Source organism: Typopeltis vanoorti, chromosome 24 (assembly GCF_054136105.1).
Source record: "Typopeltis vanoorti isolate ZY-2024b chromosome 24, IOZ_Tvanoo_1.0, whole genome shotgun sequence".
NCBI lineage: Eukaryota > Metazoa > Arthropoda > Arachnida > Uropygi > Thelyphonidae > Typopeltis > Typopeltis vanoorti.
In genome coordinates, this window is record NC_143572.1 from 80,680,614 (window position 1) to 80,708,520 (window position 27,907).

The 27,907-nt window shown below is 35.0% G+C and overlaps 1 protein-coding gene across 1 annotated transcript in view; it reads right to left on the reverse strand.

Moving 5' to 3' along the window:
- LOC150093455 (uncharacterized) overlaps positions 1–27,907 on the reverse strand; it is a 74,017-nt gene that overhangs the window by 45,092 nt on the left and 1,018 nt on the right. The window contains exon 2 of the mRNA XM_090413624.1: positions 17,543–18,945. Coding sequence (XP_090269750.1) covers positions 17,543–18,945 — 1,403 coding nt within the window. The remainder of the gene's footprint in view (positions 1–17,542; positions 18,946–27,907) is intronic.

A 27,907-nucleotide genomic window follows, 5' to 3' on the forward strand; every position in this document is an offset into this window, starting at 1 on the left:
AAAGGTCACTTACTTCCAAGAACATAGGCGCTCTTCATGACTTCCAGGAAATTTCCAACAAAAAAAAAAAAATCCGAAGAATCCTTAATAACCTGAATAGGAACAAAACATCTGATCTTGGCACTATCCCACCTATTATGCTAAAATTTATACCCCAGAACTAACACCCATCCACTTTAATCTATCCTATTCAGCGCTCATCTACCTTGCAACATAAAAACAGGTTCACATCCTGCCCATCCCAAAGAAAAATGATAAAAGCCAACCAACGAAATGCAATGCAATGCAATTAGTCTCACTTCTACTGTCTCCGTAAAAATGAAGGTTATCAACACAACTCTTTAACCATCTAGAGACATATCAACTAATCATGGCCAATAACTATGGCCTTTAAAATGCCATATTTTAAAGGCATTTCATCTGGTATGATTAAGGAGCCTGCCTAACTCACTCTGCAACTGGATCACTAAGCTTCCCACTGGTTGCTCACAGAATATCATAGTGGACGGTTTATGTTCCCAAGCAATCTAGGATTACCCTCGGTTCTGTTCTTTTCCCCTTTCTCTTTGTATATAACTGATCTGCTCTTTTCCAATCCCATCCATTTCTCTGCAGTTGACAGTACACGCCATTCCTCCTTTTCATTCGACAAGCCTTGTAGTACTAAAGTTTTAGAATCCTCATTGTCATGACTAGTGACCTGAACTCGGTTCCCCTAGCTTTACCAATGGAGCATGGACAACATTGTAAGTGTCAACGCCACAAAAACTCAGATCTGTATGATCTCTCACAAGAAAGAACTCGCATTCCTTTCCTCTTACCTTCAGTAATATTGAAATATCTAAACATGATCAGATTTCTCTTCTTGCACTGATCTGTAAGTTCGATCTCTCCTGGCACAACCACATTTCAATATATTATCTGCATCCTCCAAAATACTTGCATTTTTTCGCAAAAGACACTACTTTAGATCTCCACAGACCCCCACTCTATACAAATACAAAATCCAGTCAGACACGGAATATTGCTTCTATATTTGGAGTGGTACACCAAGGTCCTTTCTAACATTGCTCGATTCTATTCAGAAAAGGTAACTCTAACTAATTAATGATCATTTATCGAATACCTACTTCAATACCTCTTTCATGTATGTTCAGTTTCTGCCTTCTGCCTCTTCTACAGATACTTTCATGCACTGTGTAATGCTGAATTGGCACTAATATTCCTCCAGCCTACTTCAAAATCATTATAACAATGGCAACTGCTAACAAATTATAAAGACTATCATGACACTCACCAAAACAACTTCACTTCCTCTTCTTTTATTCCATCTGCTTCTGTTTTTTGGAAAAATCCACTGTGATTTCCCCAAAGATTAAAACGTCAGCTGCTCAAGCAACATGTAATCATATTCCTTCTTTCTGCTATTCCTCTTGCCCACACATGACACTGTGCTGCATGTCTTGTGGCCATTCGTTTCTGGATCACATATAAAAAATTGTATTGGATTCAAATTTAATTGGTGGCTCTCATTGGCAACCACTTCAATCATCCGATTCCACTCATTCACCACTCTAATAGCAAACATTCTGAAACTCACATCCTTACTAACTACACTGTTACTGAATTTCCAATGGTGATCTCTTGCTCCTCTCTCAAGAATTTCTTCAACAAACCTGAAAGCACCTTGAGAGAAAATGCCATTGAATGCTCTCAACCTCTTCTACATCCTGGAAAACCCACTGACCAAATTCGAGCACAAAATTCAAGATTTGGATGCATCAAAACTTTATAAAGGGGATGGAAGCTACTTCACTACTAGGTAGCATACTTTGAAGCAACCAATTGATCTAATGTGCGGTTTTGCCAATTTTTGTAAAAGGATCTGTGAAATTCGGAGCCATGTCAGCCATGATCTCCATATCCTCATCTAATTGATGAGAATATAGAGATCGTAACTGCCTCTGATTTACTTTTATCCAACATACCTCTTTCTTTCTCACTCCTTTCTCCAGATATATGAACAAAAAAATTTTTTCTCGTTACTAACAGTAGTTGTCTTCTAATAACAAAGAAGATTTTCTCTTATAATTTTCCTGCAATACAAGGTAGTTATTCAACATTAATGAGATATCTTTAATTTTTCAGTGCAATGGCATTCACATTAGCATCGCAGGAGTAATTTTGGTCATGCAATGAAATGTTAACTTTTATTCACTTTCCGTTTCATAGACGAAGAGAATGTTTCTATATTTCACCTACCTGCATCAAGTTCGTTCTTTTCCTTACTGGAATACAACACAGAAATGAGCCCTACTTCTTTCACGAAAGAAAGTGCATATTTAAGTTATCACTACTCGTTGTATCCCATTTGAAAAATAATATTATCAAAGAACAGGATCATTTATTTTTGAAGAGTATGCATTCAAATTTTATTGACTTACTGAATTCCATTATTTAGGGAGTTGAACAAAGGAGAGCGACAAAGTCTGTTCCTTTTATTGAACATGTCTAACACGTTCTTGGATTCAAAAGGCACCGATTATGGATTCGATATTTCTATCTTTAGTGTGACATTTAGTAAATAGAAATAAAGTACATCGGATGTAAATTCCACTTTCTAATGTATTTTCACAATGCCGGTCATTCATTGTATCGCACTTTTTGCCGAAATTCTGATATTTCCTGTCGGAATGAAGAAAAACTGCGTAAATAAATAAGCCAGGTAATCTGGTTGATGAATAAGGTATCATTTGAAATCATCCAGTTGAATTGTTTTCTATGTTTAAACAAAATTGCGCACCGATATTTTGAAATTATTATCATTATTATTATTAAGAAATTAGCTAACGCCTTTTTATTCCCGTACAGGGGGAACAGGCGAGGCCGTTTTAGTCCAATCTAACTTTTTGGAGACTGAGTGGGCAGTTCAAACTCCACTGGCAGCCAACCAGAGATAACTGGCCAAGGCTATCACTAATTAAGCGGAACGTAGTGAAGAGAGATGGTTCAACAAGTGCCTCCATCTCGTGGTCCCTAACCCTATCACAATATATTTAATGTCTGAAATGTGGGTTCTACGGTCGATTTTCTTGAGTTTACAGGACAAAAAAATCCGATTGCCTCTGCCAGAGATCGACTAACTCGGGCACCGGTCGAAAAAAGGCTAAGAAAAATTTCCTCTAGTCGCAGACTAGATTCGAATTCAATCGTCCTTCGTGCGGTGAAGCGCCGTGGTGTACAAACATGCCTTGGCAAGCCCCACACAGGGTTTGTCGCTGCTCCCCTGCTTTTTTGACTTTAAAGTGGTTCTAATTCCTGTTTTTTAATTTAAAAGGGTTGCACAGTAATTCTACCTGTCACGCTAAAGACGGTAATATATAAATAATCGAAATTGCCTTTGTAGTATCCAAATTTTGAATGGTGAAAATTGCACGCAGTGTAGACCATGGTCACTCACGAGCGAAGGACAAAGCTACAGTTTCTCAAGGGAAGAAATGTCATTCATGAAGTGCAACAAGTACCCGCAGGATCTATCTTCCAACGGAAATGACATAACCTGTGTGAAATGCGTTAGGGATCTTCACTTTACATGTTCCGGTCCTTCAGAAACAACCTAACAACGTAAATCGTAAGCAAAACGAGAGGAATGGAAGTGCCTATACTATGAAGAGAACAAAGAAACCGTGCCACCTAAGATGGTGGCACGATATTCCTGAAACTGCACCTACACAAAACTTTACATACGGATATATAAAGTTAGGTTTACCAAATACAATCCCCATACGGCATATCGACACTACGGCCATAAATCTGATTTCCAGAATTGTAAAAAACAAGACTTTCTACTACAAGCATCAGTCATAGTTAGTCTTAAAAGCAAATTCATAAGAGACAATCTCATAAAAACCAGCAGACTGAAAAAACAGATGTCAAGGACTTGAACGAATTGGAAAACAATACACCAATCTTCCTACTTGGGTATTTAACACTAGTCAACCAAAATCTGTTCTACCAAGCCAGAAAAGCAAAAACAGAAAAAAATTATCAATTTTTTTGGATCAGAGAAAGCAAGATATTCTTGAAGAAGTTACAAACTTCAAAGTAGATACAAGTCAAAAGCTCAGAAGACAGAGACACGCTGCCACAGTAAAACAGTAAGTCTCTAATTATATCAAAAAGAAGACCTCAACAGAACAAATATGAATGTGAACCATCAAACAGATGTAATAACACCAGAATACATCAGCTATTGTAGTTTTGACTCGCTCGATACATGGAAACAACACAGAATACAAAAGTAAAGTCTCTCCAACCTGCATATTAATATCCAAAGTATTAGAAAACATTGGTTAATGCTACAAGCTTATCTAAATAATTACGGTGTTATGACTAATGACGAAGCAACTGCTTTTCAAATTACAGACTTTCAACAACATAGATTCTATCACCAAAAAAGAGTGGGTGGAATATTAATATTTATCGAACACAAATGAATAGCAAATGAAACTGTTTATCAGTTTGAGCATGCTGAAATCCTTTACATTGAAATAATTAATGCGGCCAATCGACAACGCCACTCTATAATAAATACTATTCACAGACCACCAAACTTAAACGTGATAAATTTCTGTAAGAACTCATGTGCTGGCTTTCACAGAGAGATTATGCTGAACTGAATACCCTATGATAATTATAAACATAAATATCTCATCTCCTCTAATCTTCCTTTTACTTCATTTACCTTGCGGTGTCTAGGGTTAGTTAATCATCGGACCTCCAACCGTTCACAGGATAAGTGGTCAGCCCTACGCCCCGGTGTATCCTATGTCCGCAGTGTTCAGTTCTGAAGGCCGGTTTGCCTGCTTTGTGGGATCAAAGCTGGCAAATCAAAGCTTACACTTCGGAAGCGGTTTTTCTTCACAATATTCTTCAATCTTCTCTCATTTCTTGAAGTACTCATTACCTTTCGACCTCTATTACAGCGATTATTTTACAAACTCCGATTTTAGAATAATATCTCAATATTTTACTTAATGCTTGCTTGATAACATTTCAGTTCCTTAGCTATAAACTGTTCAGTTTAGTCTTCTTTGTAGAGACACCATATGAAACTTCTTAGCTTCCGATATGTCACTCGTTTTCGATCCCTGAATAGCAAACGATTAACTGAATACCGTGTGCAAACCATTCCACACACGGAAGTCAGTTCTACATCCATTGAAATATATGCTATTCCTATGCTCTCCTCAAAATCGATAAGAAAAATTTGGAATATTCAAATATTTTGTACCACGTTAAAAATTTTGTAAATGTTTTAAAATAACAGATTTTTTTTAAAATTTATATTACATTTTTATGTGTCTACATGGTTATATAATCTTCAGAGTACATATATTTAGATGCAGCTAATTGATATTTATTTACATATTAAATACGCACCTGAATGCGTTTGGTATCACGAGCCTAGAAAAAGTAATAACTGGTATGAGACCTAACACAGAGATTCAGGGAAACTAAATTATAAAGGGAGGAATGGTGTGAATGTAAGTCTAAGAGCGACAATGTTACATTCAGCTAACGCCTTTTTATTCCCGTATACGGGGAGTAGGCGAGGCCATTTAGCCCTATCTAACTTTTGGAGACTGAGTGGGCAGTTCAATCTCCACTGGTACCAATCAGAGATAGATGGCCCAAGGCTATCACTAATTAAGCGGTACTCAGTGAAGAGAGACGGCTCAAATGTGCCGCCATGTCGTGGTCCCTAACCCTAACACAATATATTTTAATGTCTGAAATAATGTGGGTTCTACGGTCGATTTTCTTGAGTTTACAGGACGAAAAACCCGAGTTTCCGGGAGGAAAAACCTGCTTGCCCGTGCCAGAGATCGACTAACTCGGGAACCGGTCGAAAAAAGGCTTAGAAAAATTTCCTCTAGTCGCCGACTAGACTCGAAACCAAGTCTTCCTTCGTGCGGCCAAGGGCCGTGGTTGGCAAACGCCACATCCACTGAGCTACACAGGCTCGACAATGTTACATTATGACAATGTTACATAATTTTGCTAATGACGAGAATGGGCTTCGTCGTGGCAATGTTGATGAGGTGAGAACGATTTCGGGTTCGTGTTCGTCCAGTTCAGACCCATCAAATGTGTGCAAAGATGTCTACACGTGTAAGGCATTAGAGAAGAATAGAGATCTGCAAGTTGTCCAACTGTGTCAGGTCGACTGCAGACAATACAATACAAAAGAACAAACAGGTAGATTATTATGTATGTACACGAATACTAGGAGTATCAGAAACAAAGGGATAGAGTTCGTTGCCTTAGTCAATATTTTGCGACTTCAGATGGAACCCAGTTATCAGTGAGACCTGGTTATCAGAATCAGACCTACTAACTGGTATTGAGTGTGAAAGGTACAGTATTTTTAGGAAGGATTAAGAGGATGGGTGTGTGCTGCTAATGATATCAGATGACTTGAATCCAGATAGGCGAGATGTAACTGTAGTAATACTACAACTGTAGTGCTATTACTAACAATATTTCATGTGGCAGTGAATATGAAGCCATCTGGCGTGAGGTGGAATCTAACAAGATCAATTACATAGTGTAGTGATGTTGCAGACCTGGTGGATCGGTTTCTTGTGATGGTGAAATACATCACCAAACAGACAAGATAAGAGCAAAAAGAGTAATCATAATGGGAGACTTTAATTATCCAAATATTGATGGGGTAGCAGTAGAATCTCATGAGAAGAATGGAAATGCATTTATTGAGCTGTTGTGGGACAATTTCCTTACGCAGCATGTGACAGAAGAAACTCGAAAGAAAAGAATGTTAGATTTGATTATAGTGTCAGAGGGCGTATAACTTAAAGACGTAACTATGTTGTCTCCGGTTTGTGAGAGTGATCATGCAGTACTCACTTGGGAAGTGACTAAGTTTATGAATTCAGAAAAGGTTACATGCTGAACTACACAGCAGGAAATTATGATAAACTGAGCAGTATACTGAGTTCAGTGGAATGGTATCAGTTGCTGGAATCAAAGCAATACTTAAGTGATGCGATATCAGAATGTCCCCAATAGTAGTACAGGGGCCACTAATGACCAGATCAAGAAAAGAAATCGTGGTGGTGTCCTCTTCATAAAGCATTAGTGTATTGTTTAATTTTCGGAATCACGCGAAAACGAAGCAATTAGGAGAGTTTTCGGATGACAAGCTATCAGGATTTTGATCCTTATCGTTTCAACTACCTACTGAATAAATGGTTTAAGATGTCATCTATAAATTATCTACAAGAAATATTTCACTTTCAAATTAACAAACTATCTTCAGTGGCTTGAAAAAGTTTTTGCAAGGTAGGATGCAAACCATTGATTTATTCAAAATAATACGAGTCGCATGAAGTTAAATCGCTAATAGCGCTATGCTTTCACGGAGGTTAAAGTTAATCGTAAAATAAATTGCATATAGAAATATTTAATTAATAATATCATACTAAACAGATCAGTAGACAACTGTAGTATCCAGATGGTTTATGTCTTTGTAAATATCATTGTTGGCCTTGAAAAAATAATGTGTTAATCATTTTGACAGGGATCGACAGTCATTCCGATTCAAGTTAGGGCGGTGAAGTAAGGTACTCTTTAAATAGGCGTTTCAATTTATACCGACATCTCTGTGAAAGGCGTTTTTCACCAGAGACCGTTGTGGTCTGCCTCTATTCCGTGTTCCGCTAATTCAGACTTATCGGATTTGTTGTGAAGAATATAAGACTCATGTTCTTGTATTCGTTTTTTTTTCTATTGAACGTTCGGTTTGCTCAAAATAAGAAAGATGGCAGTCAAATAAAACTTGGTATACACAAGGAAGAGGCCTAGTTCAGCATTTATCTTTAGAAAATGGGAAATACCTGGATAGTATATTAATAGGAATATAAGGTAGCTACTAACTTACAAAAATGATGAAAAACAAATCTAAGGTATTTTATTTCCTTAAAGGGAGTAGGAAGTGCTCAAACGGTTTAGTCGAGGATGGCTTCGAAAAAAGTGCCTCCAGTTGGGAAAGAGAATCGAATTATTTTTTCGACTGCTTTTTTTAATGGATGAACATTTCTCGCCAGTACCAACTTGTACACGGAGATGACCTGTCTACACTTCGTACAAATGACAAAGATATAAATCCGTCACTTGAAAAATTCTCAGACATACGGTTCACTGCGTTCTGAAAATAAATTTTAAAATTCATTATACCACAGCTTTAGACATGTTATCATCAGGTAGGTTAATACCCTAACAGTAGGTAAGTATATCCGACCTGGTTGGGCGAGTGGTTAAGCATATCCACTCTCCAGCCAAAAGTCTGCAGGTTCGAATCCTGCCTTGGGCATGGATGTTTGTGATTGTCTGTAAAAATAAAATAGCGGTTGTGTTCGGCAATAGATGGCGGTGTAGATGATGAAGGTTGGTGGAGTAGTCAGAAGGAGTTCCGGAGTGATGTCCTCCCTCGATGAGTCATTGGACTCCCTGGAGGTGTAATATAATATGTTGCTATCTGAAATAATGTGGGTACTTCGGTCGATTTTCTTTAGTATACAGGACAAAAACCCGAGTTTCCGAGAGAAAAAAACCCTGCTTGCCCGTGCCAGAGATCGATAAACTCGATAATTGGTCGAAGATAGGCTTAGAAGACGTTCCTTCCATCGATGACTAGACTTGAACCTAAGTCTAACTTCGAGTGACCAAGCCGAAGAGGACGCAACTGCCACTTCCCCTCTGCTACACAGACCATAAATGTAGTATAAATTATAAGAAAATTATTTGAAATCAGTCACAATATTAGAAGAATTTTTAACGTGCTTAAAAACATCAGAATAATGCAAAAAAAAAAAAAAAAAAATCACACAAATTACAAAGGGAAACATGATAAATAGAACTTTATTGCCTCATCTTTAGCTTTTATGATCGTTCATAAATGGTTGGGTATATTATTTTCTAGCAGTTGTCCTTTTTTGTTTTTTTCTTTAATCAAACGATGCCCATGTGTTCTGCAGACAAGAAACTGGTTCATTTTCGTCTCTTGGGGATACTTCTTGAAGACGTTTCCTCGTAATTCCCCACAAAATCTCACTGGGGTTTAAATCTGGTAAGTTTGCTGGCCATTAATTTGCCTTTCTTTGAAGGAATCTACAGGCACGATTGGAAGTGTTACAAGAAGCTGAATCTTGCTGAAAAAGGAAATCGCCACCATATAAATTTTTGAGCGCTGTTCTGGCATCAGATTTAATTAATCGTGATTTCCTTTTCAGCAAGATGATTCACACACTTACCTCTTTCGTACACAATACACAGCCTAACTGGACCCTTTGCTGTCATACATGTCCATACCATGAACGGAGGTTTAAATTTCACCGAATGTTTCATGCATTCTTTATCAAATGCTTCTTGCTTACGATGCCTATCAGGTATCCTTTGATGGCCACGGCACACATTGTGCATGTGTATCCCATTTTATAGTATATTATAAATAGTATATTATAAAGTTTTAAGTGTAATTTTGCTGTATTTTACAGTGCACCACATCCTTTACCCAAAGCACGAAAGATATCATGAATTTCTTACATAGTTCTGTGCAACCTTGCTGTTTCAGTGTTAACTTGAGCAGCATCAGCGATCACCTAATTTAATGTGCGCTGCGCATATCTCTTAATGCTCCCATGTTCGCATCGTTATCGTATTCTTGTTTCCACTAATTTTTAAAAGCTAAATCTTTTAGTCTAAGAGGTAATCTTCAGACTTTCCGAAATCTAGTTAGCTGTTTTTTGTTTCTTTTTTTCTAGTTTTTTTTCCGCTTTTCTTTATTTTATTTGAAGCTCAGTATAATTTTTTTTTGTCTCCATTATGCCCAAAAATATATTTTAAAGTAAAAAACCTATTGAACAAAAACTTATATAAAAATAAATGCTTAAAGTAACGCATAAATTCTCTTTTGATTTGTAAAGCCATAAGTTAAATTTTGAATCTACTTACCTCAGTGTGAATTAACTACACATTCACTGTGTTTAGCAATCAAAAATTCGACTATTGACAAAACCACGTGAAGTCTATTCCTCAACGAACGCCTAAATGTCCCTGCGTAATGTAGATTAAGCCAGATGCACGTATGCGCCTCAGGTCCTAACTAATGAATGCATGCTACATGTAAGAAAGAAAGTCGACAGCGTAAGGATCCCCCTGCACAAGCTCTGGACTCATCCATTGCCTCCACCAACTCTATACTATACATAATGAAAAAACTTGCAGTGTTTGCCAAATGTTATTAAAATTGCCAGTATTCCATACGATCTGTTTAGTGCATATCCACATTTAATAAACGCTAATATTAAAACACGTTATTTTATTTTCTATTCACTTCAGCAGCCCCTGAAGGCGATGCGATGCATTGTCTGCTTACCGTGTTATGCCGACCCTACACACACACACACACACAAAATTTCAACGCATGAAATTTGTTTCTATATAAAATAAAATTGAAACAAATACCTTTTGACAGTCCTCTTGACCCTACAAAGTCTTTGCTTACATCATCGCCCTCTAGCTGCCTTTTGCTTAGAAGTCATAAAGAGCTTCGTCTTAGGCACACGAGATTTAAAATCTAATTTCTGAATTTGTCCCAACATCGTGCATTTAGACACCTTCACACCTAGTTCTTTCCATCTCCTATGAAAATACCTTACTTCAGAAACGGTTTTTCCTCGCCATTCTTCAATCACTGCTCATCTCTTGATGTACTTATCGCCTTTCAATTGCTTCACAGCAGTCGAAAGTTAATAACTAACATTTGAAATTTCGTTATTACTTATAGTAATAACTAAATGTGATAACGAACGGTTTGAAAACGCCGATGATTAAAATACTGTTTCAATTCTCTACTCATGCTCGCATGACAAGATATCAATTCCTTAGCTAAAATCCATGGAGTTTGGCCTTTGTTTAGACAGCGAACGAAACTTCTTAGCTTCCTATATATCACGCGTTCAACCCATGTTTAGCAAATGATTAATTGAAATCCAGGCGCAAACGTTTCCTCACACACGTGTCGGTCCGGTAACTACTGAAATGTATGTTATTTCTATGCTCTCGTCAAAACTGATCGAAGAAATCTGGAAAGTAATATTTTGAATCACATTAAAAATTATTCTAATTTTTTAAATGTTTTCAAATAACCATTTTCTTGTAATTTAAATTACACTTATATATAATTTAAATGGTTATATAATCGCCAAGGTAAGTAGATTTAGACGATGCTAATTCATATTTTGCAATAAGTATTCTTTGCTATAAATTAGAATTGAAAATCATTCAACACATTTTCTTTGATTGTTCTATTTTTTTTTTTTTTATTAGGAGGTGTGGAATCTGTGGGTGGCTTTTAAGTAGTGACTGTTATTTAAATATAAAGAGCTAATAAGCTTCATTTCGGCGATATAAACAATATTTTAAATTAAGGCGATATAAAATCCACATTGTTTTAAAACCGAATAAGAAACTCAAAGATTGGAATCAGAGAGTTTCATGCCGAATATAGTAAACCAAAAAATATCGGCGATCACTAGCGTGAGCTAATGCAAGGGACCCTAGTACAATACCGGACAACTCGTTGCAAAGGTGGGAAAGTTCAGATCGCTATTCCTAGGTATTTTCCATAATGTAAAAACACATTTCCTAGGAAATGTATGCTGTTATTACATTATGGAGGGAGGTCACTACCCAGACCGGTTTCAGCCTTTTTTGAGGCTTCATCAGTGAGTAGCTAGACCATATTCTAGCTATACTTTATAGTTTACTATATTCGGCATGAAACTCTCTGATTCCAATCTTTGAGTTTCTTATTCGGTTTTAAAACAATCGATCTGAACTTCCCCACCTTTGCAACGAGTTGTCCGGTATTGTACTAGGGTCACTTGCATTAGCTCACGCTAGTGATCGCCGATACTTTATAGTTTACTTATTCGGTTTTATTATTAGTTATTCTTATTATTAGTTACTTTTTATTAGTTATTCTTATTCGGTTTTAAAACAATCTGGATTTTATATCCCCTTAATTTAAAATATTGTTTATATCGCCGAAATGAAGCTTATTAGCTCTTTATATTTAAGTAACTTAATGGTTGCACCTCTTTGGAAACTCGTATAGCAGAGTATATAAGTTCTTTTCGCTATACACTTTGGTATTATGGTCTTGCTACTCACTGATGAAGCCTCAAAAAAGGCTGAAACCAGTGGGGGCTATTATGAGTCCGCTCTCTTAAGGTTTTTGCCTTAAGGGAACAATTTGAGTCTCCGGGGAAAGTGTTCTCAGGCACGGCCCGCTGAGGGGTTTTGTCGGTGAATGCTTTTCTTCGGAATTTGAGCGGTTCTGCTCGGTGGTGGCGTGTGGGTGGAAGGCCATCACTGAGTGGAGCCAGCGCTGAGATGGACGGTCTTTCGCCCACGATTGAGTGGCCTAGGGATCGTCCGAATTTTTAGAGACGGCTTTACTTATTCATAAGGCTGAAACCGGTCTGGGTAGTGACCTCCCTCCATAATGTAATAACAGCATACATTTCCTAGTGTCGTGACGTTCTATTTTCATGTTATGTTCTAAATCCGCCATCTTGGTTCAAGTCACTCTTATCAATATAACAACTAATTGCAAATTGATCACCGATCCAAAAGTAGGGAAATTTATAATTATACTGCGCCACCCTATTTTTAGATTAGTCTATATAAAATAGTAGGATCAATTCTTAATTTAGCAGTCTCCTCATTTATTTAGGCCGAATTATTTACTATTCCACTTGGGGTTCCTGCATGATTCGAATATTTATGAACGGTGCAATAAAAAGGAATTCAGGCAAACACAATATTTAGATTAACAAAATAAAACATTTAATATATGATATATATAACAAATACACGAATTCTGCTTTAAAATGAAACAATACAATCAACTTAATACATCTTGCTAAGTCACTCATGCCAATTCAATGTTCTAAACTTTCACATACAATTCACAGCTTCAAAATCACAAGCTTTCTTAACTCAAGTTAATAAAACGAAACTTCTTATTTAATCAGTCTCCACATAACTCTCAGCTGTACTTAATGTTTAAATTCACAGGAAGCACTAATCAAGGTAGACAATATTCCAAGCAATCTTATTTCGGACTTTGAACTTCGAAGATATGTTAATGTTAGAATAAACAAACAAGTATGACTACTCTTACCAGATACAATCTTCAATACATCAATTAATTGTGAGCACACTTATGAATTAACTTATTTACGTTAGCGGAACACATTAATAAAAATTCTCCAACGATTTAACTGAACTACTGTTAATTGCGCTTCACTACTCAAAAAAAAAAAAAAAAACACATCAATAAGGCACTGATATCTTTCCTTGTTTACTTTTCTCAAACTAGTTAATTTCAATATAATTCTTCTCAGGGCAACATAGAATTAAGACGTAATCCTAGATTAACTGGAACTAATCAGAATTTTCCATTGAATGTCCAGTTCTTTATTTATCCGGTTACGGCATTAATTTTCTTTTACAACACAGCTGACTTCACTTGCAGCTAAGTATATGATTTACTATGTTTTGGCTCACTTCTAAACACTATTCTCATGAATTTCTGCCCTAGAGAACTTATAATTTTCTTCCACTTCCTTTGCTTGTATCCTACCTTCCTTCCCACTCCGCAAAAACTTCCTCTCTTCTCTCTAATTAAAAATCTTCTATTATTTTTCTTCTCCTTTTAGTCCGAAGGTCACGCACTCTTCGACTCGTGCTTGTTTATTTCATGCGTCTCCATGACAACAAATGAACGCAAACATCTCGCTAATGTAATACAATGCTCTACTACTACATGAGTGATTATATAACGTTAAATTTTCACAAATAAGAATAAACAGAATATTTGAGCTACTTAATCAGCTTTTTCATTACGTATACAATTAATTATATTAACACTTTTCATTACATCATATATATATTTTAGTTATTATAAATTCTGCACATATTATTGCTTAATAAATTAATAGTAGGTTAAGTTTAGAATAAATATTTAAATAGTAATCCTAAATTAAGGAATTATAAATAATTTTTATACAAATCATGATTAATACATAATAAGCAATGTTAAATGTGAATGAAAAAAATTAAATTACACAACATAGTTTCATTCACAATTTAACACTAGGAAATGTGTTTTTACATTATGGAAAATACCTAAGAATAGCGATCTGAACTTCCCCACCTTTGCAACGAGTTGTCCGGTATTGTACTACGTATTAGGGTCACTTGCATTAGCTCACGCTAGTGATCGCCGATACTTTATAGTTTACTATATTCGTCATGAAACTCTCTAATTCCAATCTTTGAGTTTCTTATTCGGTTTTAAAACAATGTGGATTTTATATCCCCTTAATTTAAAATAAAGTGACTTTTATGTTTATAACAATCACTACTTAATGTATTTGAGGAATGCAGTCCAGTATGTGACATGCTGATATGGTTTTTGGTTAGCATTGAAGTAGTGTTTTAACATCGCTGTGCAGAGCAACTGAGTTTTAACTTCAGTTGTTTGTGTTTTGGCTTTGCGGCCAGTATGACAGTGGCATTTTCATTTCCTTCCCATAATACCAGTTTTATTATTTTATAATGCAGTGATTGTAATATATATTAATAAATGAAATAATGGCTGAAATTTTAATAATTAACCCTAACTACACTTGGTATTTACAGTCGACTGAATATGTTTCCAAAATAGAAACAATATGAACTTTTCAAAACGTTCTCTTGAATCTCATCAGATACCTTTTGCTGATGTAAGTCATAATAATGACGAACACTTCTTCGAATGGCCCTTCTGCACCTCTATAAATAGGTTGGATCATGTACAAAATCTTTGGGTATGGTGTTGTCTCAAATGAAACTACACCATACAGGGAAGAAAAAATTGCATAGAGATAGAGCGTCGTGAGAGAAATAAATGAAATTGAATTTAAAGTGATTAGAAATGGGATTAGAAATTAGGTAAATCGCTGTCATCAGTATAACAGAATCTCTCATCAGTTCCTTCAGGTGAAATTTCCTCAAGGAAGTTTCATGTAACATTTTCATGAGTAAAAGTCGAGGAGAGTACAAGTCTTATTTTGAAGTAGAGAAAAGACTGTGTGTTTGTGTGATTACTTGATCTAATTTTCTTTTTTAGAATTTAATTTCAGTTATATCCCCAGAGACACATTGTCATATCCGAAACCTCTTTATTATATATATTTTTTTAAAAGCTTATACATTAAAAGGAGTATTTTTTACAAGCAATTATGTAATTAAAATATTCTCACTACATTAACAAAGAACTGTATTTTATTAAATTTCAGAAAGTGAAGCTCCTCAGCCGAAATTGCTTAGCAATTACAATTTGTAATTGCTAAGTAATTTCTGTTACTTGACTTTTCTGCAAAGTAAATGAAAACAATTCTCATTTCATAGTAAACTAAAAAACGTGGAATGTATGAAATGGTAGTGTAAACAAAAATAAAAAACCAATAATGAATAAAATAAAACTAATTAACTAAAATCTAATTCATCCAACAAGTCCTCTTTGATATTTAGGATGAAAATAATTTAAAACTCGTACAGTGAATTTGCACATTACCTTATACTATCTGCTGATGTCTTCCCACTTTCATTGCTTTCATTTTCTTATCTACTCTGATGGTCTTGAAACATATGAACTTCAAAAGACGAGGGGATACTGTGGCTACACATTAAAAAGGTTGCACGGAAACTTGTCATGGTTACTAGACATCAGCTTGTACAAAATTCACCCGAGAGTTCTCACAGAAGAAATTAATCAGTGACCTGAAATTATTTTCATCTGCCTCGTACGAGAAAAACCAAGCTCTTCAAACACTTTTCTGAAACAGATTTTTCTTCTTTTTTCATCATTAAGTGCAAAGCCTCTATTTAATTTAAGCAATATGCGAGGAAACCGACCGAATACCATCAAAAAAAAAAAAAAAAGAAAGAAAAGAAAATCATAGATAGTTCATTAGGGAAATAAGTATATCCATTCCTTCAAGAGGATTTTATTTCTAAATTAGTTGAAAAAATTAAGCAAAAGAAATAGTGAACCCTTGAAGTGACTTCGAAAAATCCCTGCTTGGTGTTAGCAGGTTCCTGATATTGCATTGCACTAAACATTGCCTATAAGAGTTCAATTTTTGTGTGATATTAAAACCCAGTCCGTTCCCACTGTTTTGATAAATTTGCGATGACTTTTTCTTTAGTCCACCTAAGAAGGATATTTTTAAAACTCAAGTGACACTTGGAAAAGCAATGCTTGACAATAATGTATTATTTATTTTCGATAAACAAATAATAATAAATCCATTCACAAGGATTAATTTTAAGTTGTGTTTAAAAGGGCGACTTGGAGAAATGCAAATATAATTGTACATATGTGACAAAGGCACACATTCACCCACCACTCAATTGCTGTGTTGAATTCTTCAGAGGGTCACCACATGATCCTTTCGCAAGAATGTTTACTCGCATGTTGGACAAGTGCCATGTTTCTCATCGGTATGCACACTTAGATGTGTTTTCAAATGCGAACTCTGTTGAAACCTCTTGTTAAAAATTTCGCATGGAAAAATTTTCTCTGATGTGAACCATTTCGTCTTTTCAGGTGAGACTACTTGAAAAATTTCTTGTGAGATTTTGCATGCAAAGGAGTAATCTCTGGTATGTTTTTTCATGTGATTTTTAAGATAGCCTTATTCAGAAAATTGCTTCCTGCATATTTTACATGAAAAAAGCTTTATTTAGTTAGACGGTGCTATTTCTGGTGCTTTTTAAGGGATCTTAGAGTAGAAAACAGAGCTGAGCATGTGACAAGTGAAATTTTCTCATCAATATATATTCTTAGATGTCTTTTCAGACTTGAACTGACTGAATACCGCTTATTGCAAATTTTGCATAGAAAAAGTTTGTGGTGTGAAACTTTCGTATCTTTTCAGATTCGAACCGTCTGAACCCTTGTTGCAAATTTCGCATAGAAAAAGATTCTAACCAGCATGAACTTCTAGATGTCTTTACAGACTCGAACTGTCTGAAACATTGTTTTGCAAATTTCACATTGAAACGATTTCTATCTGATGTGAACTCTTTCGTGTCTCTTCAGGTAAACGATTTTCAAAGATTATCTCGTGACAGATTTCGCGTGAAAAGGAGGTATGTGTGGTGTGCATTTTCATGTGTTTTTTAAGATAGCCTGATTCACAAAATTGTTTGCTACATATATTACACGTAAAAAAACTCTTCATCAGTTGGACGATAGCCTTTTGGTGATTTCTAAGAACTGAATAGCCGAAAACGTATAACTACAGAAGCGAAAAGTGAAAAAATTCTCATCCCTCTGCACTCTTAGATGACTTTTCAGATTCGAACTGTCTGAAAACTTTTTGTTGGAAATTTCTTATACAAAAGGTTTGTCACCAGTATGGTCTCTTAGATGACTTTTCAGAGTCGAGCTATCTGAAAACTTCTTGTTGCAATTTTTACAGAGAAAAGGTTTCTCATAGGAGTGAACTCTTAGATGTCTTTTCAGAGTCGAACTGTATGAAAACACCTTGTTGCAGATTTCACATAGAAAACTTTTCTCACAAGTATGAACTCTTAGATGACTTTTCAGATTCGAACTGTCTAAAAACCTCTTGTTGCAAATTTCACATAGAAAAGGTTTCTCACCAGTATGAATTCTTATATGCGTCTTCAGATGTGATCTTTGCAAAAACCTGTTGTTGCAAATTTCGCATAGAAAAGGTCTCTCATCAGTATGAACTCGTAGATGACTTTTCAAAGACGAATTATCTGAAAACTGCTTGTTGCAAATTTCGCATAGAAAAGGTTTCTCACCATCATGTATTCTTCGATGTATTTTCAGACTCGAATTGTCTGAAAACTTCTTGTTGCAAATTCCGCATTGAAAAGGTTTCTCACCAGTATGAACTCTTAGATGTCTCTTCAGGGTCGAACTGTTAGAAAACCTCTTGCTGCAAATTTCGCAAAGAAAAGGTTTCTCACTAGAATGAATTCTTAGATGTTTTCCCAGACTCGAATTGTTGGAAAACTTTTTGTTGCAAATTTCGCAGAGAAAAGTTTTCTCACCAGTATGAATTCTTATATGACTTTTCAGATGTGAACTCTGTGTAAACCTCTTGTTGCAAATTTCGCATAGAAAAGGTTTCTCACCGGTGTGAATACTTAGATGTGTTTTCAGATTTGATCTTTGTGAAAACTCCTTGTTGCAAATTTTGCAGAGAAAAGGTTTCTCACCATCATGTATTCTTCGATGTATTTTCAGAGTCGAATTGTCTGAAAACTTCTTGTTGCAAATTCCGCATTGAAAAGGTTTCTCAGCAGTATGAACTCTTAGATGTCTCTTCAGAGTCGAACTGTTAGAAAACCTCTTGTTGCAAATTTCGCATAGAAAAGGTTTCTCACTAGTATGAATTCTTAGATGTTTTCCCAGACTCGAATTGTTGGAAAACTTCTTGTTGCAAATTTTGCAGAGAAAAGTTTTCTCACCAGTATGAATTCTTATATGACTTTTCAGATGTGAACTCTGTGTAAACCTCTTGTTGCAAATTTCGCATAGAAAAGGTTTCTCACCGGTGTGAATACTTAGATGTGTTTTCAGATTTGATCTTTTTGAAAACTCCTTGTTGCAAATTTCGCAGAGAAAAGGTTTCACACCGGTGTGAATTCTTAGATGTCTTTTCATTTGCGAACTATCTGTAAACCTCTTGTTGCAAATTTTGCAGAGAAAAGGTTTCTCACCAGTATGAATTCTTAGATGTTTTTCCAGACTCGAACTGTCTTGAACTATAGAGTTGAAAATTTAGATCTACACACAATACTAGTGAGTTTTCACTAGTATGCAGTCTTAGATTTGTTTTCACACTCGAACTGTCTGAAAGTGTCTTGTTGCCAATTTTGCATGGAAAAGGTCTCTCTGGTGTGTACTCTTTCATGACTGCTCAGGTGAGATCGGTCCAAGAATTTCTTGTGACAGAATTTGGATGTAAACCACTTATCTTCAGTTTGCTTTGTGATGTAGTTTTCATGATTGAGAAAATTGTTTGCCCCGTATTTTACACGAAAAGTTTTCAGTGAATGCATAAAGATCATGGTGCCCTTTAAGAAACCGTAGAATCGAAAACCTAGAGCTACACAAGAAATTAAAAGCTTTTTCTTCACTATGAGATCTGAGATACTTTTAAGGATTTGTCTACAGTCATGATTTCCTACAAATTTCACTCACAGTGCTTCTCTTTTCCGTGAACCTCTCTGATGTGAAACAAAAGCTTTCTGTTTTTATAAAGGCTCTCTCACATTTCACAGGTGAAAGGTTTCTCCTTTAAGTGCACACTACCTATGTGGTGTGTTAGTATCTGAGAGAAAGCAAATGTCTTGTGGCATATTTGGGATTGAAAAGGCTACTCAATTCGTGTGAACAGCGTAATGCCTTTTAAGAAATGCCATTGCGGAAAATGATTTGGCACTCGCTTCACAAGAAACACGCCTTTCTCCACTAGGAACTTTGCAGACTGATTTGTAGATGGCTGTATTTGCTTTCTCTGTGCCTGGCAATTTAATCGGGAAGTGTTTGTAGTGTTCACAATTTCTGAAATGCAGCTCAAAAGAGTTAAAATAGGAAAACTCCTTTTTACGTTCGGTTAAAGGAAAACGTTTCCCAGTATGAGAAGTTTTGTGTCGTTGAAGACAGGACTGTAAAGGATATGTCTTCTTGCATTTTTCACACTTGATGTTTCGAGGTCATGTTCTAATTTTCACACGGAAATTGCTTCTCGATTGAGCATGTTTTCAGATGCTCTCGAAGATTTGCTGAATCAAGGAAGTTCTTGACATGTAGAAGAAATGCTTTTCTTCGTCTTTCACATGCATTTTCTTTAGGCCGTCACGGTGATGAAAGTTTTTCTCATATTTTTCGCATGAGTCTTTACTACTGGAGTCTGTTATTGTTCGATTGCTATGAAATGTCTTCCGCTTTTAAGTGACCTAATCGTTTAAAGGCTTTCTGGTATACTTTTGGCGTACATATACATTTATTTTTTTTATTCGACTGATTAATGTGAGTTTTCTGATGTCGGTTTAGGCGACTCTGATATACAAACTGCTTCTTGCATGATCACTTGCGAAATACTTTTCACTATATTCATCTAAGTTAAGATATTTCAATAGGAAATGTGACTGAGCCATCTTCACTGCTGCAGGAGGAGAATTACTCATTGCTTTTAATTTGAGGTGTCGATTCCATTCTCATTTTGAGGATTTTCCCTTACTCACTAGAAGTGCAACCTTCTCGGAATTATTTCATTTTTATTTCGCAAATCCAGCATGAGATGTTTCCAACAACTTAACAATCTTCATAAATTGCTGGTTATCGGCTTGGTTTTAATGCATTTCTAGGCAAAATATCTCATGATAGTAACCCTGTCTGTAAAGAAAAACGAGGTAATTAATGTTAAATTAAAACTACATTTAGTAAATAAATTATTCTCAACATATTATCTAATATTTAATAACAATTAATGTACGAATTTTAATCTGGAAATTAACATTTCAAGTCTCTTTTAGAAAGCGTGCTTTAAAAATTACAATCACTTCTTGATCCATTGGTTGTAAAAGAGAAGTTACATTTGGAGTTTAAAAGACTGTTTTTACATTAGAGCAAATATAAACTGTTGGGAGATGGCTAGGTGCATTATCAATTATCAGAAGCACTATAAATACAATTTGTTTTTTTCTAACAATAAAGTTTCACTTCATTAATAAAGTGATGCATAAGCTAATCTTTGAATAGGCAACCCATGAACCAATCCTAATTTTGAATTCCGTATTGCTGGGAGAGTAGCCTTATTACTTTTAAGCTACTTGAATTTTCTGATCAATGCACAAATAAGGTGTTTAGTTTGCAAGAGCCAACAGCATTTCCTCCTAATAGTAAAATGATGCGATCTTTATCTCTAATATTTATCTCTAATATTTAATAACAATTAATGTACGAATTTTAATCTGGAAATTAACATTTCAAGTCTCTTTTAGAAAGCGTGCTTTAAAAATTACAATCACTTCTTGATCCATTGGTTGTAAAAGAGAAGTTACATTTGGAGTTTAAAAGACTGTTTTTACATTAGAGCAAATATAAACTGTTGGGAGATGGCTAGGTGCATTATCAATTATCAGAAGCACTATAAATACAATTTGTTTTTTTCTAACAATAAAGTTTCACTTCATTAATAAAGTGATGCATAAGCTAATCTTTGAATAGGCAACCGATGAACCAAGCCTAATTTTGAATTCCGTATTGCTGGGAGAGTAGCCTTATTACTTTTAAGCTACTTGAATTTTCTGATCAATGCACAAATAAGGTGTTTAGTTTGCAAGAGCCAACAGCATTTCCTCCTAATAGTAAAATGATGCGATCTTTTGATGCTTTAAAGCCTGGCAATGAGGATTCTTCGTTTGCGATATAAGTTCTTGCATGCATCCGTTTCTAAAAAAACGCCCGTTTTGTCGACGTTAGAAATCTGCGATGGAGAGTAATTTCCTTCTTTAATTATTTCTAATAATTTTTCTGGATAACATTTTGCAGCCTCGTTATCAAGTGCTTGCAGCTTCACCTTGTATTTTAATTTTTTCCCAACCAGTCCGCTTTTTACGGCGGTCAAACCACCCACTACTTGCAGCAAAAGTATCTTTGCAGTCATCAACTTTTTGGTCTTTCAGCATTCTAAAAACGGGTAATGCTTTGATGGCGGGTGATGATTTCGTATTTCTTCCCTAAGGTAATTGCTTTTCTTTGTTTCTTTTTCTCATTTTGTGGTTTTGCACTGTTGCTTCTTTTTGACATTGTTGGAAGATCAAAAGGATTATAGTTAAAAAGAAAAAAACCTAAAAATCAGGTGTAATTGAAGAAAACTACGAATAAGACAGTTGTTTTGCCAAGGCTCTTTCTAACCGATCATTATGCTGTTACGTTCTTAAAATCATACTTCCTTCACTGCGCACAATTTAAAAAAAAAAATTAGTAAAGTGAAAACTACCTGTACTAGTTTTCGCCCGTTTCTGACAGTGGTGATTTGATAAATCCTAAGACTTTACTCACAGCTTCGAATTCAAGCGATTTTTATAATCTTTTTGATATGTAGAACAATGCAGAAACATTTCAACAGATACGGGCGTTTCAAACTTTTCTAAACAATAATGACTACTTTATCCCTACTAGTCAGCACCTTTGTAAGCATCCAAATAACCTTCTCTGCTATTTTGCTAATTTTACTAACAGGCGTCTCTGAAATTCTTTGTCCTCTCAGCCTCCAACCACATATCTGTAGTCCGATCATTATCCAGAAGTGAAATTTCATTAATATAATATACAGGCTGAACCCTTTTCAAACGGAAGGTACAAACTCCACATTTTGGCACATTGATAGAACATTAAAATGTTCACACGATTTTGGCTTATTCAAGTCATCTTGTAATATCTGTGTCTGTTTCATTTACTCTTGTCATCCTCAAATTAGCATTATCAGCAAACAAATTAATATCACTCATTAAATTACATTCGATATTGTTAATCGAGAAATTAAACAGGAATGGACTGTTCTATGGAATGTGGAAGAAAAGAGCCTTGCAACACACCACCATACATTACTCTATGATTTCTGACAGCCATCTTCCTGTCAGAAATTCCATTTTACCAAACACCTAATTTCATCCCTTGTTCACAGACATAATACCCATTATAATATACTATATTCTGATATAACCATTTTTGAATTCGGTCTTGAACTCTTTAATCACCTCTTCACTAGAAGGTCTGCAATTTTCTGCCTCTGGTGTTGATTTGCCTCTAACCTCCCAACAGGCCGAGGTGGATGAAATAGCCAGTTCACCCTAGCTTTTATTGTGGATCAAAACTTCATCGGCTTTCTACCTTTTATCATGCCATTACCTCCCTTCGCCCTTAATCCCTTCACGGCTATTTTAGATGCTATTAGTAGATTAACTGTTGGTGAGGTTCAGTGATGCGCACAGGGAGGGGGCCAAAGGGCCCTACCCCACCAAAAAAGAAAAAGGAAATATCACTAGAAGAATTTCCAAAAATCTTTTCCTAATTAAAATTCATTTTTTTATTTTATGTTGTCATGTCTTTTATTTCTACACTACTTATGAATTAGCTGCCAAATAAGGTGGGAATACCCTAAAGCTCTCTGGAATCCGGGCCGCTGCGAAAGCAAGGCGAACGAAGTAGTACTCTTGCGGACCGAGCCGGGCCAGAGGATATCACAGGTATCGTGTATTGGCAATCACTGCAGATGCTCAATCATAGGTCGTATGCATTCTCAAATTGTCTAGTCACCCCCCCCCCCGAAAGATTAAATCATGAGTGCTCGGCCCCCTCCAAGATTAAATCCTGAGTGCGCTACTGGTGAGGTTATTCGGAAATTCCTTTATTGACCTCCGATATTTGACTGTTTTTTTTTTTTTTTTTTTTTTTTTGCCACACAATTGATTTATTGTGTCTTCCCAAAAATTTAAACGAATTTCACATGTGCAAAAATAATCAATCCTGAAATGACCACCGATCAACCTTTGCAACGAATCTATTTAGCATTAGTAAATTTACTGTATTTTATTCTTGAAATCAGTGCAACGGAAACGTTGCACTGATTGTTCTTTCACTTTACAATACAGAAACCATTTTTTTCGCGAATTTTGAAATGTTTGTATTGAATATATTATCAATTATTTATATATTTAAATAATATTTACTGAAATAAATATGAGCTTTTGCTTTCTTTCCTATAAAAATATCATTATATATATCATCACATTTCAGTTTTAGAAACGAATTTTTTATGTTTTGTTTTTAGGAATTTTTAGGAACAACAAACGATGTTAAATTGCATTACTCGGTTTCTGAATGTGAGCCTTTTCTGTATCAAAAAATTATATCCAATAATAACTTAGCAGGGACTCCTCGCATTAATTTTTTTCTTTTTTTTATAGCATGCACATTAAGATAATATCCAGTGCACAATCAACGCAGATATGCTGAAAATATATGAAAGATATCCTAGGTGGAATGATTCAAATGTATGCTCATTTAGAAAATTTTCTAATGCTCCCCCTCCTTATTCTCTGCTGGAACTAAATTTCATAACTACTCTAAATTTCTACAGGTTTTGAAAGCTTTTCCAGAAAGTATTCAAAACCTATTGCTTAATTTTACTTTTTTTTCTTTTTTTTTTTTACAAAAGAAATACGGTAATAATATTGTTGTATGCTTCTAATTTTGTACTATTTCTTTGCAATCTAAAATCAGCTGTTCTGCTGTCTGCTGAAATTTTAGAAATTCTATGCTATATTTTCACCATTTAAAACTGCTCGTGTGCATGCCACAAAAGAAAGATCAGTAGTATTAATTTTGTTTATCTTTCTTTAAAAAAAATCTAAAAATTACTACTTCTACTGCTGGTTGTTATTTCTGAAATAATCTACGTCTTAGAAATTCTTGCTAATAATCCTTTTAGCTGGAAGAAAAGCTGAAGGCTTATATTACTTTCACTTTTATTGAGAAAAGAAAGACAGAGAGAACACTTCGCCAGAAGTCACACTAAAGTGCCTCAAGCTGTAGTGCAAAAGACATCAAGAATGTCTCGTATTGTTTTCAACTGTTGATAAGCAGACATTAACACAGAAATACAGACATTTCTTTCTTTTAAAGGCTGGTATATTATTTATGCGAAGATAATTTCTTAATTTATAGTGATCAGTTTCACTTTTATTGTCGAAAAATTATAAATTATTTGATGCAATTTTCTTGTAAGAGAGGATTTCTATTATTTTAAAAGAAAAGCAGCATATGCGTTACATAATTTTTTTTTGTGTGGGGGAGGAGAAGGAGATTATAGATCTTTCGCTCTGCAGGTATTTCAGAGAATTTATCATAAAATCGTTCGCAAGACAACTGTTACAAACATAAATCACTTGGGTAACATGCCCATTCATTTTAGTGTAAAATATTAGCAAACGTTTAGCTACTTCAACAATGCCACCTATCGAAACAAGAAGAAAGTGTCGTTATATCTGCTGATGTTAGAACTCTTACATAAATATTTTTTTCTGACATGATTTTTCTATTAGTTGTAATGTAATCAATTTAGATTTTTGCGCTCTTGTATTCTCCCATCTTATGTGCAGTGATTTCTTCTTTGTACTACAAGAAAAAAAATCAGATAACGGAAGAAATATGTAGTTATATTGCATTTATAACAGTGATTTTAAATATTAATTTCACCTATTGCTCAATATGACATAATTTCCTGATTTATAATTTCCTAATTTGTAATAACGAATAGCTAGTTTCCGTATCTAAAAATTGAAGTTATGTGGAACAATTACTAGAGAAAAATGAAAAATTAAATACAACCGCACCAATGATTCATAACAGTGTTTGATAGTGATGCAGCATGGGGGGGGGGGGAGTAAATCAAACGCGAAATAAAGTTCAGTTCTACTGTTAAAACATGGAAATGAAATTTCACATTTGATGCATGTGCATATACATATTTTGGATGATAGAATATAAGCAAAGTCTCGCTTACTTTAAAACTGGAGCATAATCTTTGAACTAGCAGAAAATATATATCAATTTAAATCATAACCGTTACTTTTATTTTGTAATGACCAATTATATAGGGAAATCAAGAAGTGCAAGATTACAATATAAAGAAAAAAATATTTAGTGATGTGATTAAAGAATTTCATGTTATTCTCGATAAAGCAAATTCACTAAAGCGAAATCCTTCAGGAAATCTGTGAAGTATTCTTCGAAATATGATTTTGAAGAAAAATAAAAATAACAATCTGGAAAATCGGCAGTCATTTTTTTTTTTTAAATAATATTTCATTTAACTATCTTGAATTAAAATCTTCGAGAACAAATAAAATGCTTTGTCGACTACGCGATTAGACAAATTAGCACAAATATTAAAAATGACATTGGTTCTCCAAGGTAAGGCAACATTTAAGTGAAGAAACAATGCAAGGATGTTTATTTTGTGAAGGCATTATTAAAATTGTATTGTACAATAAAAAGTGAAAACAAACTAAAAAAGTTTTTAGTTTATCTAATACAACTAAGATCCAATTACCCAGCATAGAATAAGGAACTGCGTTTCTTGTTATAGGCAACCGGGACTCAGCTATGAACGTTCAAATTTGATTAAATGTTCTCTTCAATGTGAGATATTTTCACACCTTCTAAACGACAAACTTCCCACTTTTCACTTCTTATCCATGTTCTTTCAACACATATGGCCCGAAGCTCATTCAGATTGAACTGGACATCAATAGACGTCCTGGCCGGTTGGGAGGTTGAACCCTGTTCAATCAAAGGTACACAACTTATTTCCACACTGATAGAACATTGTAATGTTCACACGATTTCGGCTTATTCATGTCATCTTGAAAGATCTTTATCTGTTTTATTTACTCTTGTCATCCTCAAGTTAGTATTATCTGCAAACAACTAAATATCACTCATTAAATTATCTTCAGTATCGTGAATGCAGAAATTAAACAGGAATGGACTGTTCTCTGGAATGTGGAAGAATAGAACCTTGCAACACACCACTGGTCAGCAACTTAATCTTTGACCACACACCGCCATGAATGACTCTTTGATTTCTCTCTGCAACCATATTCCTCTCCATTTTACTAAACACCCTAACCATCCATCCCCTGCTCACAAACATAATGCCTACTATAACATACCATATTCTGATTTCAACATTTTGAATTCGGTCTTTAACTAACTTTTTAAACTTTAATCACCATTTTACTAAAAGGTCTGTAATTTTCAGCCTCTGGTGTTGATTTGCCTCTAAGTAATGGCAATATCCTGCCTACCTTCCACTCGCTTAAAACTCTACCAGATTTAACACGTAAATTGCACATCACAGTCAAAATAAACATGAGTTGATATTCCATCAAGTGCAAAATCCCAATTGGTAGAATTCCACTTGAGATTTTGCAGTACTGCAAGCGCCTCCATTTCATATATTACCAGCTCGTAGTTTCTCAAAGAACACATCACTGTCGGTCACATTAGGAACTGACTTAGCTGCAATCTGACGTAAAACATCGCAAAATATTCACTCATAAATGCAATTATTTCTTTGCTTTCAGTTACCCTTATACTTGCAGAATTACTTAGTTATCTTTCCATAATCACTTTTCCTCTTACCACCTACTAGAAAGAGAAAGATATTTGGGATTCTCTTTGCCCTGCGCAGCTAATTTTACCTCATAATTTCTTTTGTATCCTTAACCAGGTTGGTAATCATTCTTTCCCGCACTTATTAGTCAAAGAATTAAAAATCCAAGGCCTAGAGAATGTCTCTCTAACTTGTTTTCTATCTATTATTTATTTAGCGTTCTGTTTTATTCAATTTCAATAGTTGTTAATTACGAAAATTTAATATAATATATAGTCAGGTATTAATATAAAAATAATCAATAATGACAAACTTAAAAGAATAATAACTTCTCGAATCAACATCTGTACACAGGACATCTGTACGTGAGATAAAATTATTGAACTGACGCTAAACTAGAAAATTAATTTTGCAATTTTCTTTTACATTGGTGTAGTTTATGTTGTTCCAGTCTAGTATTGACGAACACGTTTTTGTGTTAAACTTATCTGTGTATGATATAGGATAGATAAGGTTTTGAGACTTTCCCATGGCAT